Raw genomic sequence first — 18,415 nt, 5'->3', positions numbered from 1 at the left:
GTGCAAGGGCAGGGGGCTGGGAGGGGAAAATGAGGCGGCCCTTCCTGTGGGCATGGTCTCTCAGCTGCCCTGATCAGGATTCCCTTCCTCAGTGGCAAGAGCTGGGGTGCTTGCCTATGTCCGGATACCTCCCCTGTCCACTCCACTCCACCTCATGGTGGTCCCCACAGAAGCCCTGTTTCTGAGGTGATGGCGCCTGTGGGAAGGGTCAGGCGGGAGCTGTTGAGCGCTTAGAGGGCAGCTTATGCTCAGGCTGTGCTGCACCCACACTGTGGGAGGTGCTCCCACCTCACTCCTCAGGGGGCTGAGGCTGGAGGGGCCCTGCCTGGTGGGGAAGCTGCAGTCACAGTGGGATGGGGGAAGGGGTGGGACTAGACCATGGGGTGGCACAGATACAGGATGCCTGCAGGGACCCTCCTCCAGATACTACTGGGGGCCTATGAAGTGATCTGGTTACTATCTTTATGTCCAGAAACCACACATTTGCCCGCATGGATGCCTGTCTGTTCCCGGTGCACCTTTCCCGCATCAGCTGTAGCCCAGATCATGTCCATAAAGATTTCCATCTTGGGTCCAGAGGTCAAACGGCCCCTCCAGGGACTACCTGTAGTGTAACTGATAATGGTGTACTGACCTCCGGGCATAACTTGAGCAATTACTTGACCTCTGTATCTGTTTCCCCATCTGAGATTGGCAGTGACAGCTCCCGCAGGAGACTGCCGTGAGGATTCTGAGTCAGTGTCAGTAAAAACGCTTTGGAAAACGTCGGGCATGCAGATGGTGCTTCAAAAGCACTTGGAGTGGTACCTGGCACACCGACGGCGCTCAGTAAGCACTCAGAGCAGCACCCCTCCCACACCTGGCATTTAATAAGCACACAGGCATAAAACGGGGGCTTAGGAAAAAAACCCACACTGCCAAGGAACACACTGGCACTTTTATATATACACAGCGCAAGGTACAGGGTCTCAATAAGAAAATACACTCTGTGTTGAGGTGCACCCCACCACCACCCCCTCAGAACACCCCAGGTTGAGGACAAGAGGGAAGGGGACAACCATAAATAGAGAATAGAAGGGAAGGGAATGCTCTAAGGGGCAAACACAGGCGGGGAACACAGTGCTGGGAGGAGACACGACCTCTTCTTCCCCAGGAGAGAGCAACATAGCAGCACAGGAGAACAGTAGCCACGACTAAGCCTGTGACGCCCGGAATGGGGCACCTAACACGGGTAAGAGGACAGGGGTGGGTTCGGGAAGGAAGAGAGCAGAGATGGCTTCCTTCCCTGTGGCAGGGCCCAGGCCCCTCAGTTAACATCCATGGATTCAGAGCTGGGTGGGGTACCGCAGGCAGGGGACGCTGAGGGCTCAGATAAGCCGGGCTGGGGTTGCAGGCGACGGGCCACGTCCTGGCGTTGGTAGAAGAGGACGTAGGCTGCCTTGGACTGCGAGGAGAGGACAGGAGTCAGTGTGGATCGGGCAGGGGGTGTCGGGAGAAGGGGAGAAGGGAGGGCGGAAATCACACCTCAATCTGGTTCTCAGTCACAGGCGAGACGCTGTTGTCGTCAAAGTAGTGCCACTGGCCGCTGTCCTTGTTGCAGGCAAATGTTGTGTCTGGAAAAAGAGGGGAAGCTGTCCTCGCCCACCGCCTGCCGCTAAGGGGTGTCCAGGTTCGCTCTCACTCCTCCGACACCTCCCACCCCGACGACCTAGCCACTGGGCAGCATATCTAGCTCCCGCTGGGGACACCCTGACCCCCCCAGGGCGCGCCCCTGCTGCAGCCCAGCGCATACAGTGTCCATCTCGCAGGCCCCCGTAATGGTTGGAAACCGCGATGAGGTCGTATTTGTACAGCTCCGGGGCCGACTCGTTCTGCGGCTTGATGACAAACTCGGAGAAGTCCAGGTCCCTGTGGGTGGGGAGACGGTTAATACCAGTAATACCGGTGGCGCTCCGTCCTCCCTTCCCTGCCTTCCCCCCAGCTGGCCCCCCCACCCCCTCCCCCCACCCAGACCGGATAGGAAACTCCACAAGGGTGTCCAGCTTCTCGCGGGAGAACTTGGTGTAGGAAAAGCGCTTCAGGTGGATGATGAGCGTCTCGGGCAGCATCCACAGGTCCAGCTTCTTGGTGGCCAGCTGGTGCTGCTTGCAGGTGGGGCAGTACCTACAGAAGGAGCCCGAGTCAGTCCGCAGGCACTTCCTCGGCACCTGCTGTGTGCTTTTTGTGCCGTGTAGCCTTCACGGGCCACGTCTGGTCCAGAGATGCTGCTCTTCCTCCTGGCCCGCCTGGTACAATACTTTGTTCTCTTGACACGTTAAAATCCTGCCATCCACTCACCAAGTACTTAGATCGCCCGTTGTATACGCTTTTGTACTGGCGTGTGTTTCTGTCTGGTTTCTGGTCTGTGAGACACTAGTCTTATTTTAGAGCCTGCCTCTGTCCCTCCGGTTTCTCTCTCCTGTTTTACTCACTCACCCGCTTGCCAGGTATTTACTGATGGCCTACTGTTGAACCCTTTGGCACTACTTTGTGTTTCTGGTCCCTTCCTGCTCTGTGGAGATGCTGCTCTGATTTTTGAGGCTGGATTTATCTTTTTGGTTCTCTCTTTGTGTTTGGTTTATTCTGCCAAGATCTAATGAGTGGTGTACTGTGCAGCCCGCACTGTTATAATGAGGAGACAGGCAGTGAACTTGAAAATCTTCATCCTCAAGGGATTCACTCTAACAGAAGGCAAAACATGCAACAAGGGATCTGGAATGTGACATGAAGTGGTACCCCGGAGTTAGAAAGAAATACTATGGAGGGAGGTGATGCCTGGGGGAGGAGGGTCTCTCTCTGATAAGGTGACAGTTGATGAGAGACCTGAACAAAACAAAGGTGGCCAAGTCCTGTAAGTAACGGGAGGAAGAATGTTCCTGGAAGAAGGAACAGCCAGGCACGGCTCTGAGGTGGGAACACGCGCGGGGTGTTGGTGGCCAGGGTGGCAGGAAGCACTGGAGTGACGGGGAGGGGTAAGGAGGTGTATTCCGTGGTAACAGGGAGCCGGGGATGTGCTCCCTCCCAACTGTACCCCCAGAGGCCCCGTTCTGGTCCCTCACCAGGGGTTTTCCTTCTCTAGGGTCTCAACAGTGGTGAAGAGCTCAATGCACTCCTGCAGCCGCACCGGAGCCTTCTTCAGCACGTAGCTGACGCAGTCATGCTTCACGTAGCCCTAGGTCGGGGGAGACGGCCAGGTATGAGGGTGGGAGGATAAAAGGGAGTGCGGGCGGAGGACGCACGCCGAGTGGTTAAGAGCATGGACTTTGAAGCCAGGCGTCCAAGGCCCTGGGAGCCCTGCAGTCACGGGTCACGGCTTGGCGGGGGAGGGGGCTGTGGCGCAACCTGAAAGCGCCCCCCTCCCCATCCCTGGGATCTCATTTACCTCAGCCTCCACCTCGTCATAGTAACGCTTCTTCATCTCTGGTTCCCAGTCGATGGCAATGTATGGCTGGGCTGGGGGCAAGGGGAGGCGGTCATGGGCCCTGCTGCCAAGGAAACCCCACCTCCCACCTCCCCAACCCTGGCTCACAGCTGAAGGAGACACCATGGGTATCCTCGTTGAAGGTCGAGCGGTCGCTGGTCCCGTTGGAATTCACTGTCTGCAGGGTGAACAGGTGCTTGCGCCGTGCCCGCTGGGGCCAGTGAGATGGTCCAGGGGAGTTGTCCACGGGGGCCCGGCTCCCGCTTGCGACTCCAGAGCTGGGTCCAGCCTGCTCCTGCCCAGGGTCTTGGGAGCTGCCCCCAGCCATTTGGCCAGGCTTAGGGATGGCGTCCTTGTCCTCCAGGTCTGCCAAGGGCAGGTAGGGGAGATCAGGGGTGGGACTGCGTGAGCCCAGGGGGCTGAGGTGCACATCCAGGGGGACCCTGTGTAGGACAGACCTACCCCACATACTCCCCGCCACTGACCCTCTCTCTGGAGGCGGGACTGCTCGTACAGACCCTCATCCTTGCCAATCCTCTCTCCTTCCTCACCTTTTTCATCCCCATCATCCTCATCATCCGAGCTGGGTCTGGTCACATAGCGCCTGCCGACAGAGCAGAGGAGTCTCTCAAGGAGGAACACGAGGGCAGGGAGGGCAGAGCCCGGAGTTCTACGTTGCTTATGATGGGAAGCCACCGTGTTAGTGATGAGCCCAGAAAGCTTCAGGAGATGCCAGGGGAAGGAGGAAAGAGGTAGCCTGGCAACGCAGGATCTCGAGTGCCACAGTTAAGGAGTGTGGCTCGTAAGTACAAGCCACTGGTAAACAGGCACATAATATGCAGTAGATAACCATCAGGAAAGGCCCCCCAAGGAGCACTTGTAAGGACAAGAGGGAGAGGAGAAGCCAAACAGTGCGTTGCTGTTTGCCTTGGTAAGGACTCTGGATTTTAAGCTCAATGTAAATCTGTCCGTAAAGAGGGGAGGGCATAGCTCAGTGGTAGAGCACATGCTTAACATGCATGAGGTCTTGAGTTCAATCCCCAGTACCTCCATTAAAAAAATTTTTTTTTCAAAGAATCTATCAGTAAAAACACAAATAACCAAGCCTCTCAGAGGAAGAGACAATTAAGCACAGGATGAAGTCTGTAATTTGCCTGTTTTGTTCACCTCTATATCCCCAGCACCTAGGAGAGGTGGTGGCAAAGCCAGAAATTTAGACAGGAAAAAAAAAAAAATCACTGCAAGTTCCTCTCTGGCCATGTGAAGTTTGAGCTGTCTCCTGGATATGGGAGGGAGGCGGCAACTAAGCAGCTAGACACTTGGATCTGAGTTGTGACCCCCACCTCCCCCTGACCCCGAAGGGCGGACTCACGAGAGGCGGTACAGCAGGATGTGATACAGAGCATCCCAGGAGAGCCGGTCCCGGGGCACCGACACCAGGAGCGGGTGCCCAAAGAGCATCAGGCCGTAGTAGGAGTTGTTGTAGTCCCGGGCTGGGGTGCGCTCCCGCAGGTAGATGGGGAGCACGACGTCCTCTCTGGAGTTCTCGCCGATAGCAGCCCTGCCTGACACCTCGTATCTGTGGGGGATGGACATCAGGTCACGCCTGATCAGGACACCCAAGAGGGATTCGCAGACTCTACCCCAGTTGTTCCAGCCACTCAACCACTCAAGAGTCTGAAAGTATTTTTTTTAAGAGTCTGGAGAGTCACCCAGAGTTTTGTGTTTTACAAACTGTTGGGTGAGTTACACAGTTTTATGTGATGTTTAATAAAGTACTTTGGTGTTACCAGCACTGAGGGAGTTAAAAACTTTTTGTGATACAGGAATCTAAAGTCCTTTTCTTTTTGGAAAACCATTTGGTTTACAAAGAACCTTTCTACTCATAAAGTACTCTCTATTTTAGTTAGCCAAATTTGTTCTGAATGCTCTTATGTTCAGAAAGCTTCTTAGTGTTCCCTGCTTCGAAAATCACTTGGTTTTGGAGGACTGAAACATGAGTAAGGAGTAGAGGTCAGCATCCGGTACATAAGAGGTCCAAGGTAAGTACTGAATAAAATAAAGAAACAAGGGCCTCCCTCACATAACGAGGAAGAACACATCCAAGGACGCCCTGTAGAAAGATTTGTCACCCAACTCACTGACAGCCCTAAGCCCCCTGCCGAGCAGGGCAGGTGCCAGTGAATCACAGGAGGGGAGAGGGAAGGTGGTTAAACAGAGGAGGTTCCCGAGGACCCCCCTCCATCTGCCCCAGTCCTCTCACTCACATGAAGATATCATCTCGGTCCAAGATGCTGCTCAGGGACTCCTCGAGCTGGTAGATCTTATAGAAGCGGTGACTGAAGACATCCGCCACCATCATCTGGGAATGGAATACGAAGAGGGAACAGGTTGTCAGTCCCTAATATCTCCCCAGGCCCTTCTGCCTCCCTGTTCCTGAATCCCACCCTCCCTCCGACTGCAGAGCCTCACCCTTTCTGGTGAGATGCCAGTGTGTTTGGCCAGAGCCACACACAGATCCGAAATCTTGCCCTTCTTGGGGACCACGAGCCGGTGCTGAGGGAGAAACAGTAGCCATAAGAGAGAAGCCAGGCGGCGAGTTAGTGCAGGGAACCCTGAGGCGCAGCAGAGCACTCAGACTCTGAGCGCATGTGCTTCATTACATCTGTCCCCGTGTCCCCACCCACCCCCCATACCTGCTCTGGCTTGCGGCGGGGGTCCATGGAGACAAAGAAGACCTCCATGACCCTCTTGTGGCTGACAGGCAGTGGGACACTGAGGTAGCAGAAGGGGTCAAAGGTCACAGACACGTTGCCACAATCAGGGCACACCAGCGTGGACTTGAAGAGGCCGTGGAAAGTGTCCACGATCACAGAATCATTCCGCCGTTTGTGGTTCTGCCAGGCCTCCTGAGCAACCTCCTGTGAACAGCGTCACGTTAGGCGGGGTGAGGCTTGCCCGGGGGCCGGGGGAGACCACGGTTTGCAGTGCATTCCCATGGGATGAAAGTTACGGTGGGGGCCACTGGTCAAGCCCAGAGGCAACTGGGGACCGTGTTCACTGTCAGGGCTGGAGGTTATTTTGGACAGAAGACTGGGTGGGGGTTAACTCTGGGTTGGGTGTGGGGGCAGATGTGGTGTTGGGACTGAGGTCGGGGAAGAGGAGCTTAACAGAAAATGGTGGGGTGTGGGATGCCCCAGGGAGGCCAGAAAATCCCTGAGGTGAGACCCTAGTGGCTTTAACGAGGCGCTCAGGATGGAGGCCTTTCAGGAGCACTCACCTGGTCCGGCCTCCCAGCGGCATCGCACAGCTCCACGTATTCCTTCTTCTTGACGCGATTGAGGTCCTCGTGCAGCCCGTCCAGGAGGAACGACAGCAGTTCCTGAGAGTCATGCTGCTGGTAGCCCAGAAACTGGGACGCAAAGTGGCCGACCTTGGTCTGAAAAGATGGGCAGTGTGGGCCGTCAGAGCGGGAGGGAGCTAGGGGGCTCAAGAGGAGCGGGGCGGAGGGGAGCAGCCCAGGGCTGAGCCCCACCTTGAACACATGGGGCACAATGGAGCGGTGGTGGCCGGACCACGCCTGCTTCACCAGGTCCGCGTAGGCCTCTGCGATCTCACCCTTCATGCCCAGCGGGTTGCAGAAGTTGAGCTCCTCCAGGTAGCGGTTTTTGAGGAAGTACTCGGTGAGCTGTGGCACGTTGCTGAGGCACTGCAGGAGGCAGGGGCCCGGTGAACGCGGAGGAGAGGTCACCGAGGTGGGGACGGAGGAAAGGAAGCAAGGAGGAAGGGGAAAAGGGGAAGACGGAAAAGGGGAGGAGTGGGGGAGAGAAGAGAGCAGCATTTCAGGGGAAGGAAGAACGTGGTGACGAGGGAGAGAAGACAAGGGAACGTGGGCCATGGTGGCCAAAGGCGCTGACATTTCAGGAAGGGACGTGGGCACGTCAAGCCAGACTGTGGGGCCTTGGCTTCCAACCTGACCCCTTGCCCTGCAGTCCCCAACCCCTAACGCTCGAATCCACCCCTGCGCTGTGCCAGACCTCGCCCTAATGGCCCAACCTGCAGGGCCGAGTTCATGAAGCACGTGTTGCCCAGATTGGTGAGACCACAGATGCCTGGCTGGCCCTGGAAGTCCGCATCCTCCTCCGACGTGCTGCTCCTGGGGTGGATGAAAAAAACTCTCATCAGCTGAGGGCCTAGGACACGCGGGTGACATATGCCCTCGGGCTCGGTCGTTCTGCCTGCTGTGGGACCCCGCTCTGGAGTGGGAAGCCCAAGGGCTCACATGGCGTGTGGTGCGCTGGGCCAAGTGCCGTCCTTGTTTCGGGTCTCCATGACAACCACCTGGGTTGGGGGAAGAGGAATAAAAGCAGGAAAGGCATTCGTGAAGGGCCCACAGGCACCGAGCCCTCACTTCCCCCAACCTGAGCGCTGCTGGTGGCCAAAAAGGCACCCCCCCCCCGCCCACCCTTACCTGCCCAGTCTTGAGAGCGGCGTCAAGCACTGTGACACGTGTGTTGCACAGCCTCTCAAAAGAGCCCTCCGCGTTCTTGACCCAGAGCCGTGTCTCTTCCTGGGGGCTCACCAGAAACTGCTCCCGAGCGGTGCGCACAACTAGGTCTGTGGAGGGTGATGGATTCAGGGTCTTTCTGGGACCCTGAAGGATCCACGCATCTTGGCATCAGACTCCTGAGGTCACCGAGCTGTGACTGTGGCTGGGGATGCCAACTCCTTCCTGCCCCTTAGACTCACCAATGGAATCTGTGTGGCTGAATTGAGCAGTGTGAGTTGTGTCCATATCACTGTGCTGGACCAGCAGCAGTTCTACTGGATACACTTCGACCGTCTGGATGCCGGACAGCTCCACAACCTGGAAGGAGGGCAGGGCACATACAGAGGTGTACCCACCCAGCACGCGCGTGACACAGGCGTGACGACCTGTGAGATCAGAGGAGCACACGCAGGCAAACACGCGTGGCAGAGACACACTTGCGAGGGGAGCACGCAGAGGCGAGCAAAGACGGGGGACACACCAAGATACCGTGTAGGGACCTGGGAGGGGAGGCGAGTGCAGACACAGGTGTGTCTCCACAGCGTACGTGAACACAGGTCTGGACCCATCCTGGGCCTTTAAGGCCTGCCTTCTGCCCTCCCCACCACAGAAGCCACCCCCCAGCACCCTCCCCACCCACTCTACCTTGCGTTCAATGGCAGGCTGGCCATGCTCTAAACCATACCAGTCGACCAGGTAATGCCAAGCAGCCGCTGGGAGCAGCACATAGTCCTCACCTTCCACCAGTCCCTTCTTGAGGTGCCAGTTTACCTGGTCTGCAGGAGAGCGGGGGGAGGTGGCAGAGGAACAATCAGGGAATGAAAGAGATGAGTCCCTCTGGCCATCTCACCAATGACCTAGCACAGAGAAGGGGCTTATGATCATCTGTTGGGACAGAGGGGACAAGAACTCCAGGGCTAGGCTGAGGGGGGAGGCAGAGGAGGCCTGGTACCTTCAAAGAGCTCAGCATTGTTGATACAGCCAGGGAAGGGGCTGGAGTCCTGGTCTCCTCCCTGCACGTACACTTCCCAGTACTTGTACCAGTGCTGCCCCACGAGGAACCTGGAGCAGACAGGTAACAGGGGTGTCACATGGTTACCTGGGGGTTAGTGGTATCACTTCCCACAGTTATTAGACTGAAAGTACCAACATGTTACAAGTCAAGATGACAAGTTTCGTGTACACCTAAAACTAACAGTGCTATGTTGATTATATTTCAATTAAAAAAAAATCTTCCCAGAATTCAACACTTAAAGAAACTTTCAGTATCATATAAAAACAGATTAGAAGCAAAATTTATTTGGTGCAACCCAGATTTGGATGGAATGCTTTACTTCTTAGGGTATTAAGAGAGATTTGATTAAAAATAAACAAAAAAATGTGTTCAATAAGGCAAAAAAATAAACCGCGCATCCATAGTGCCGGGAAACACAAGATTTTATTATAAACAATAAGTCACTTGTATTAGCCTGTGGGGTAACACAGTTAAATTAGGTTCAAAATGACTGTTATTTGCAGCCAATAAGACTTTAGCCATTTAAGTGTGCAGTGCTTGTAAAGGATACAGAATTGGAGGCAAAAACGTTCAGCTAAGAAATGGATCGTTAAATTCTGAAAATCTGCCCAGAAACTGTAAAGAATTTAAGATGCTAAAAGAATCATAAGGGTTTCCTTCAAAGGCATCATTTTCTTCAAATGGCATATTGCCATTTTAAAATCATTTTTGTGTTTAGGATTTATTTTGGCTTTATAATAAATTTCTGAGCTTACGGTGACCAGCTCGCAGTGGAAAACATGGAACATGAAATTTACCATCAGAACCATTTTTAAGTGCACTTTAATCAGCTCTTTTAAAGGAGAAGCTTTTATATGCACTACTAGGATAAACATTTAGGACTGTTGAAAGCTGCCTTTGTAAAATGTCATGAGAAATTCTTAAGTCCGCAAAACATTTGACATACAGTGCTAAGTGAACATTAGCTGTTAACCGTTCCCGCTCCAGGGCTTGGACATAAAAGTTCATGTATACATAAAGCCTGTCTTCCTCCCCACAAACCCGTTACACTATGGAATTTTTGACACATCAAAGGCTGTCCCAAGTACTTAAGAGCCTCACTCAAATGCACACTTTTTAAAAAACCACAAAACTGTTGAAAAATATGTTACATTGTATTGGTTAGTTTTCCAGCATTTTATAAACTAGATTCTTTCAAATGGCAGCTTTTGTTTATGAAAGGATCGGAGAGGTGGGGGGATGGAGGTATAGAAAAACCTTGGTCAGGTCACCTGAATAGGCAAACATTTCTGTGGGTTGTTTTTTATTCGTTTATTTATTTTGGGGGTTATAGTGACCCCCACATACCCTGCATTTCACTCATGCCGGCGACACCAACCTCCCCATCCCGGTGGCTCATGCCACAGACACTTAGAAGACCCCATCACCGACCTCACCCCTCACCCCTCCATGGTTTTAACTGCCTCCATTGTCGATCTGTGACGTTAATTTACTCAGTAAAGCTAATTTATTGTTAATGAGACCTTCGATGCAAAGGGAGGCACAGCTCAACAGTTTTTTTTTTTAAAGCAGTTTTAGGAAAATTAACATTAAAATCACTCTTTAAGGTGGTAAGCAAAACCCCCAGACCAGGCCACAACCTGAATTTCTAAAGGCTTCATAGAAGGCTGAAGTTTTGCACAAATTTTCACAAAATATTGCCACATTTTTCCAATTCAAAGACATGTTAAACAATTTTAACATCTTTGAATTGGGATGTCTCATAATCTGTCAGCTTGGATGGCCATCACTGTAACTGAAAAGCACCCATTTTGCTACATTTACGCCTACGTACTCCATTTTTTTGGCTGCTACTGTAAACGGTATCTTTGCAATTTTAATTTTCAAATTTCTTATTGCTAGTATATAGAAATAAAAATGGATCTTGTTAACATTACTTATGGTTGTATTTCCTCAAATTTGTTAAATCATATGAAATACGTGCTTATGGAAAAAAATTACTAAACAGTATTTTCTGTCCTCTAATTTTCTCTTGTGTCTGGAGAAAATATTGGTTGTTTTGGTTAATAATTGCACTAGGAATAATGATTATAGAGAACTAGAAATACGGATATAAATTTAGAGAGATTATTTCCTACTTGTTTATTAAAAGGTTGTTAGCTTATCAGATGGTAAGTGTACCATTATATTGTTCTAAATTTATGATTTATATATCTGTATAAACCTAAACACATAAATAAAAAGGCACATAATTCAATCCTTTCTGTAAAGTGTTACATGAATAATGTACCAAAGGAGAACAATTAGAATTTGGGCCTCTTTCTGTGAAATGACTACATTAATTTATGCCCAGGTTGGAAGTTCCTTTTTTGTCACCAAATTACCAGTAACTCTTGGAGCTTTCTGACATCCTATTAACTCGGTTTGTAAAAAGAATTCTTGCTGTCAAAAAAAAGTTAAGCTCCTAATAATCTTTGTTGTTTATCAGTGTGTTCTACAAGGTTGACTATAAATATTTCTTGTCTTTACTTCAACTTACTTGACTCGTTTAAAAAAAAAAAACAACTCTTCTTGCTTTTTTCCCAAGTTCATAACAATAACACCATTAAAATGTTCTTTTATGCCTAAACTATCTCTGTGAGATACCACAAAGATCTGCTCCTTTGCCCTCCAAAACGAATGACAATAGGCACCCTCAGGTTTATCTAAAATTCCCCCAACTTTAATTAACATTTTTATAAAAGAGCTTTCATTTTTCAAACCGAATGCTTTTAAAAATGACAAACCAAAAAGTTTATCCTCCTAGGCTAATTATAATTAATTATATATAATTAGATATGCTAATATAAATTTCAATAATTGCATACTTTTCAGGCTAAAAAGCATACTCACGTTCAAGCAACAAAGACTAGTACAATAACTGCCTACCACAAGATTCCTCCCCACCCCCAGGACTCTAGACTCACAAACCCTTCCGTTTTTCGTTCACAAAAAGATCCAACTCAACTACAAGGGAATTGTCAGCAGCCTCTTGTTTATTTCTGTCATTAGATCCCAGTAGCCAGGCATATTTACCTGGTATAGGAGCTACAGCAGCAACGGCCAAAGGGGTGAAAATTTCAGTTGCTTTAGTTTTAGGGTCTTCATTAAAGCTGATGGTTCCCTGTGCTGTGCAGGCTTCTCCATTGACAGAAAACCCTCAGCATTTCCAGGCTGATCTCTTAAGCTCCACTGAGATGTTGCTTTCCCTGCAAACTCACTATTGATTCTGCAACACTCAACTCAGCCATCCACCTTCCCTACCTGAACAAAGAGAACCCATGCTCGCTTACCTCTGTTAGGAAATTATCCGCACCCTGCACAGACCTAGAGGGCATAGATTTGAATTTTCTCTTAAAATTTAAGCGTCTCTTAGAAATTAAATCAGTTCAGACGGCCAAATTAATTAATTGTCCTCACCCAGTCCGTCAGATGATGAACAACGGAAGGTGCAAATATTAATACTGATATTAGGTACATGATCTGGGATTATTCCATGATTTTGAAATGCTTTATCAACACAAATTTCCTGATGACTGTAGCAAACCCCTATAAAAAGGACAGCAAATTAACGAATCTTGAGATGCTTTGCTCTAGATAAGCAAATGGAGTTAAGGAAAAATGCTGCATGATATTATCCACATTAGCAGAGATAAACTGGCTTCAATACTGAACCAACATTGGTGGCATAATTTTTTTATTGACAGATCATAATTTTAAAAATTCACATAACATAAAATTAACCATTTTAAAAGTGAACAATTCAGTGGCATTTAGTACATTCAGTGTTGTGCAACCACCACCTCTACCTACTTCCAAACCAATTTCAACACCCCAAAAGGAAACCTGGTATGGGTGGGGTAATTTTGGGCTGTAAAGGTAGGATGGGGCAGAAACCAAAGCCCCCAGGCCCTTCTGAACACCTCCAAGTGGGCTAAAAAAAAGTTCCAGTTATTGTTTATTCTCAGGATGAAGTGACGTTTTGCCTGGCTGGAGAGCTATAGTGTAATGGTGAAATAAATTGCTTGGTTTCATACTCAAAGTTTGGGTAATCTCAACTTGTCTTATCAGTAACAGAAATATATATTTGTTATATATGGTTCTTCTGCTTAAAGAAATCTGTAAAATGAGCAAACCTCACTCCTAAAGGCTCTCAGGTGAGAGCACGCTTGATGCATTGGAGGAACAGCAAGAGTTCAATATGGCCGGATGGAGAAAGTGAGGGGGAGGGTAATCAGAGGAGAGATAGAAAAAAAATCAGAGCCGGGGACCAGCCTCACAATGGTAAAGCCTTGCAAGTCACTGTAAGAATTTTAGCATTTACACTGCAAGAGACAGGAAGACCGTTAAAACGTTTTTGAGGAATGGATGGACATAAATTTTTTTTTTTGAGAATTACTGCGTACAGAAAGAGGAAAACAGTACCTTTACAGGGGAGAAATCAAGCAGATACCACCTTCACCAAGTGATCAAGACTAACGTCACCAATGACGTCATGTGGATACCGAGTACCCACCTGATGAGATGCGAAGGCACACGGTATGCATCATCCAGTATAATTTCATACGTATCCTCCATAAAATGAAAGCTTAGACCACAAATACTACTTAGGGATGCACACAATGGTGGAAAAAGCGGTAACGAAATTTAAATATTCAGGATAACAGTTTCCCGTGGCACAGGGAGGGGGATTTGCAGCTGGGAGGGGCACAGAAGGATTTCTTAAGGTAATTGTCTGAATCTTAACCTAGGTGGTGAACTCATAATTTTTTTTATTATTCTTTAAATTTTTTTCTTACTATGAAATAGACTCAGAAAAATTGCAAAAAATAGTAACAAAGAATTGTATGCTCTTCATTCAGATTCTCCAAATGTAACATTTTATCCCTTTGCTCTGTAATTGTTTCCTTAGATGTATCCTTTTATATGCTATTATTTCAACCATTTAAGAGTAAGCTGCTTACGCGATGGTTCTTTACCCCTAAGTATTTCGACGTGTAGTTCCTAAAAACCAAGATATTCTTTTTCATAAGCAAAATACAATTATCAAAATCAAGAAATTAGCAGTACCAAAATCTAATCTACAGACCTTGGTAAAATTTTTACCAATTTTCCCATTCATATCTTTTACAGTGAAAGTGAGAAAATTAACTTTCTGAGAAAAAACTGATTTTTAAATGATTTATTTTTTCTGCTCCGGGATCCAATCCAGGATCACACGTTGCATTTGTTACCAAGACTCGTTAAATCCCATTAATTTCTTCAATCTGGAACAGTTCTTCATCCTTTGTCTTTCACGACCTTGAAATTTTTGAAGCGCACAGGCCGTTTATTTTTTATAGAATGTCCATCAACCTGTGCTATGCAAACGTTTCATGTAATCTTTTCAGGTCTTACGTATTTCACAATTTAAAAAACGAGATGCAACTCGGCGAGAAATAAAATGAACCCAGGAACAGTACATTTCAAACACTGGTTAGCAAAGAAATCAGTTAAACAAGAGCCGATTTATCAAGATACGCATTGACATTTTCAAAATTAGCTATTTTTTTTCCCGATTACAAAAACACGACAGTCCTAAAACAGAAAGCAAATGTAACATTGAAGGCCCCGCCCGTGCCAATCACCTGCACTTTCTCCCGTCCTGGGAAGAAGGCCCCGGCCAGAGGCAAAAACCTCGCCGCGTCACAAACTTTGCTCATTCGCAGGCGCCATTTTCTGCTTCACAGGCACCACCTCCCCGCTGCGGTCTTTCCTCGGCCTCACGACACGCCCCTCGGCCTACGTCACAAGCCTCGTTCTCAGGCCCAGCTCCCTCCACCACGCAGGCTCCGACTCCCTCCCCTCGGCCCCCGGCCCTTCGGCTCAGATTCCTCTCCTCTGCCTGACGTCACCCGCCTCGCTGCCAAGTTCTCAGGCGCGGCGGAGCAAGATGCTACGGTACGCCGCGCACACCACGCTCCCCAGCTGTGTGGCCGGGACTGCCTCCTTCCCAGGTTCCAAACTGAACCATTGCAGGCCCGCCCCGGCCCGGCCGCCGCCGCAGTTTCTCCTCGTGCACCGCCCCGTCCCGCCCCGCGCCGCTGCACAGCAAACCGCATCCAGTTCTCAGGCTTTAGGCTCCACCACACAGGCCCCGCCCCTTTCCCAGCCGAGGCACTTTCCCCGCCCCTCTCACCCTCCGTCCCACAGGCCACTCCCCCCGCCCCCACGACAGCTCTTCTGCGGACCTCGGCTGCCACGTTCCCCACCGTCCCCCGAGCCAAGGCTCCGCTTGCCGCTGTGCCTCACCAGCTTTCGCCCTCCCGCAGTGGACGCCCTCGCCCATTCTCGACGTTCTCGATTTGGAGCCGCTGGCTCTCCAGGCCCGGCACCGTTTCGTGCTGTGGCTCTCGGTCCTCGGCCGCAGCCGCCCCCGCCGGACTCGCCGCGACCGCCGCCATAGCCATTTGCTCTCCTCTCACAGTCACCGCAGCTGGCTATAGGAAGAGGCCCCTCAACAGCAGCTTCCGGATTCTGGTCCCGGAAACGGAAGCAGAGCCCCCCAAATAGCCGGGGGGCTCCTGCAGTCTTGAAAGGGGACCCCACGCTGGGACGCACCGAAGGGCTAGGCGGGCATTGGACCGTGGGCGGTGATCTCTGCGACCAATCAATAGGCCGGGTAAAACCTCCAGTTGAGAACTAAGAAGGACAAAGGTGCTTGGTGGGATTCTAACGCCATGTTGTTAGGGCAAACGGTTGTGTGGCAGGTGGAGGTAGAGGTCCCCGAGGTGGAGTATTGGGGAGTGCTCGGGGGGCACACAGAGGTTCCAGGTCTTCTCGGCCCCATCCTCTGCTGGGGACCGCGGGCCCCCATCCTGGTAGCGGCATTTTTGTTAGCCTGACCAGAATACCCTTCCTTCATTCCACTACCCTTGTCCTCCATCAAAACCTAATGCAAAAGAGGTCACCACTTTCTGAGCGCCACCCAGGCCTGCGGGCCTTTTCCCTGCCTGAACTGGTTTTATTCTCCCGGCCAGCCCAGAGTGTTGAAGGCAAGTCAGCCCCAGGCCCTGTGGATTTGTTGGAGTTACAGCAATGATAATAAGTTAGCTCTGTTGGTTTATTGCATGTAAATCGTAGCCTTAGGCAGCAGATTGCCTATGGGCAACAATGGGGCTAGCTGAGGACCAGAAACTTTAATTCACTTTGCTCCATCTAGTTAAGTGGTGGAGTTATGGTTCGAACTTAGGAATTCCAGTTCCAGGGCTTGTGACCGTAAAACACTAGGCTAGAGAGTCTCAAACTGTGGTCCTAGGCTACCAGTTCATGAGACCCTTTCAGGGGGTTCACAAATTCCTAACTGTTCACAGTATTTTTTCGTGGTCATTCTCTCTTGCACATATGGTGGAAGTTCCAGAGGCTGCATGACATAAGCAGAAGCTCTTGGGGTGTGCTGAGGCCAAAAGTTTGAGAACTAGTCCACTAGGCCAGGATTTTTCAACCTAGGCACTATTGACATTTCTCTGCTGTAGGAAGCACTGCAGGATGTTTAGCTTTATCCCCAGGCTCTACCCACTAGATACCAGCAGCATCCCCCAGTTGGGACAACCAAAAGTGTCTCCAGACACTGTCAAATGCCCTCTCGGGGTGGGGAAGAGCATCTCCCGCTGACAACCAGTGCAGTAGGCTATGCTATCCATTACTTTGCTAGGGCTCCCAGCCCCTACATGTTGGTGATAACTAGTATTTCCCTTTTTGGCTCCCAGCATCCACCTGCCTATTGGCTTTCCCCACCTGACCATCTCACAGACTCCCCAAGAGAGGCTCATGATTCTAGGTCTGTTCCAGTGACTTCCCTCACTATCACCACCTATTCCCACAGGCAAAAACACCTTGCCTTGTCACACCTCTAGGCCCATGCATACACAGGTCCCTGGGCCTGGGGTGTCGAGAATACCCTTTCCCTGCACAATTTCAAATCTCACCACCACCTGTACACTCTGAGGGAGGACAGGAGCAGCCCTCTCACCTGGGGATCCCCAAAGTAACATTCAAGTTGGGTCTGGCACATGGCAGACAGCTGCTCTACAAGCCCAACTGAAGCGTGTCAGATTCTCTGGACTGACTCTCATTGCCCCTCTGCAGACTCTCCTCCCCACTTAGCTGATCGTCTGTCCTTCCTACAATCCAACAAGAGGTCCTCCTCCCTAGGCCTAGACTCAGTTTCTCCACCTTCCAGAGGCCAGCCTCTGCCCACACCAATGACCCTACCACTTCCCAGAGCAGCTGGGTGAATTCGAGTCCTTCTGAGTCTGGCCTGGCAATCTTGTCTCCTTTCACAAGGTCTTCATTTCCCCTGCCTCCCTTCCTGCCAGAGGCAGCCATATCATCTGCTTCTAGCCAAAGGATGGCACAAGAAGTTTGCTGAGGAGCTTATGGAAGTTTCAGCCTGCTACAAGGCAAGAGTCAGGTAGGGAGGATGTTTTCCCCGCTTGCTTTCCCATCTTTGGGGACGTGGCAGCCACCATGGAACCACAAAGCTGTAAGCTATCACCAAAGTGCTGAGAGGAACACAGCAGAGGCCTATGGGCCACTGCCGCCACTGGACTTCAGTAACCAGCCACTTAGGTTTGCTATTACCTGTAGCATTTGCCTGGCCCTGCCCGCCTCACTTCTGCCCGTAAGGCTATCCTAGGCTTTACCCAAGATGGTGGACTGGGGCTAGAACTCCCAGGACAAAGGAAATCAAATTCTTGACTTGAGGCCAAGTCCCAGGTTGTCCTTTGACCTCTGGCCTCTCACAAACCATTGCATCCTCCCCAGGGTCATCTCACACATGCCCACTGTTTCCATTACTTCCTAGACACCAATAATCCAAACTTCCAATTCCATCAGGAAAGGACCTCATTCCTGAATTTGATCGATGTACTAAAGGATTCCCCTATCTACTCAGTGGTTCAAAATCTACCCTCCTCTCATATTCCCTCTCCAACTGGCCTGCCTCAAGGTCCCAGGTAGATATGTCATGGTCATACTGGTTTCATTGGGCCTTCCAAGTGTCCTTCAAACGAACAGCCTGTCTGCACTCACCAGTCTCTACCCTGTCTGGCTTCCTGATATTCTTGGGTAAACCTGACTCCTCTCCCTGCTAGATTCTTAGCCCGTCCTCTGTACAGCCTGCCCTAGCCGCTTCAACTTGATGTTCCATGGTTGTGTGTGCAACCACTCAGATGTCTTTTTCATAGTCCTGACGTGTCCCTGGCCCACTCCCAGTGCTCTCCTAGATGGGGACCAGGTATGAATTCTCCAAGGTCACAGGACTCACTCTAGGTTGAGCCTACTCCCACCCCCACAGGGATTTGCAATCAGG

The 18,415-nt window shown here is 50.4% G+C and overlaps 1 protein-coding gene across 5 annotated transcripts; it reads right to left on the bottom strand.

Annotated features, from left to right (window-relative positions):
* Positions 1-915: 915 nt before the first annotated feature.
* Positions 916-15,579, bottom strand: USP11 (ubiquitin specific peptidase 11). 5 transcript variants are annotated; one of them, XM_032475806.1, is made up of 21 exons: positions 15,355-15,579; positions 8,962-9,071; positions 8,655-8,785; positions 8,210-8,327; positions 7,932-8,077; positions 7,743-7,801; positions 7,517-7,616; positions 6,996-7,169; positions 6,741-6,899; positions 6,157-6,381; positions 5,933-6,016; positions 5,728-5,822; positions 4,833-5,039; positions 4,012-4,064; positions 3,569-3,826; positions 3,422-3,492; positions 3,099-3,211; positions 2,014-2,163; positions 1,793-1,908; positions 1,525-1,613; positions 916-1,444 (listed from the first exon to the last, which is right to left on the bottom strand). In XM_032475806.1, the coding sequence occupies exons 1-21, from the start codon at positions 15,510-15,512 to the stop codon at positions 1,307-1,309; spliced, it is 2,754 nt and encodes a 917-aa protein (XP_032331697.1). In that variant the 5' UTR covers positions 15,513-15,579; the 3' UTR covers positions 916-1,306. The 5 variants fall into 5 exon arrangements, with proteins under 5 accessions (XP_032331697.1, XP_032331698.1, XP_032331700.1 ...); XM_032475807.1 differs by having other exon boundaries at positions 3,584-3,826; positions 15,355-15,577; XM_032475809.1 differs by lacking the exon at positions 15,355-15,579 and adding an exon at positions 14,691-15,085 and having other exon boundaries at positions 3,584-3,826.
* Positions 15,580-18,415: the final 2,836 nt, after the last annotated feature.

The sequence above is a fragment of the Camelus ferus genome, chromosome X, assembly GCF_009834535.1.
Source record: "Camelus ferus isolate YT-003-E chromosome X, BCGSAC_Cfer_1.0, whole genome shotgun sequence".
In the NCBI taxonomy this organism is placed as follows: Eukaryota; Metazoa; Chordata; class Mammalia; order Artiodactyla; family Camelidae; genus Camelus; species Camelus ferus.
Note: the sequence above shows the minus strand (reverse complement) of the source record. Positions and strands in the feature narration are given on the sequence as shown.

Bases quoted from the DNA above. Each gene is read 5' to 3' on its own strand.
- USP11 (XM_032475806.1), bottom strand. From the start codon at position 15,512: ATGGCTATGGCGGCGGTCGCGGCGAGTCCGGCGGGGGCGGCTGCGGCC. The intron at 4,065-4,832 runs GTGAGTCCGCCC...CTCTGTCGGCAG, and splicing joins ATCCTGCTGTACCGCCTCTC to GCGCTATGTGACCAGACCCA. The intron at 3,827-4,011 runs GTGAGGAAGGAG...TGCCCTTGGCAG, and splicing joins GGATGATGGGGATGAAAAAG to ACCTGGAGGACAAGGACGCC.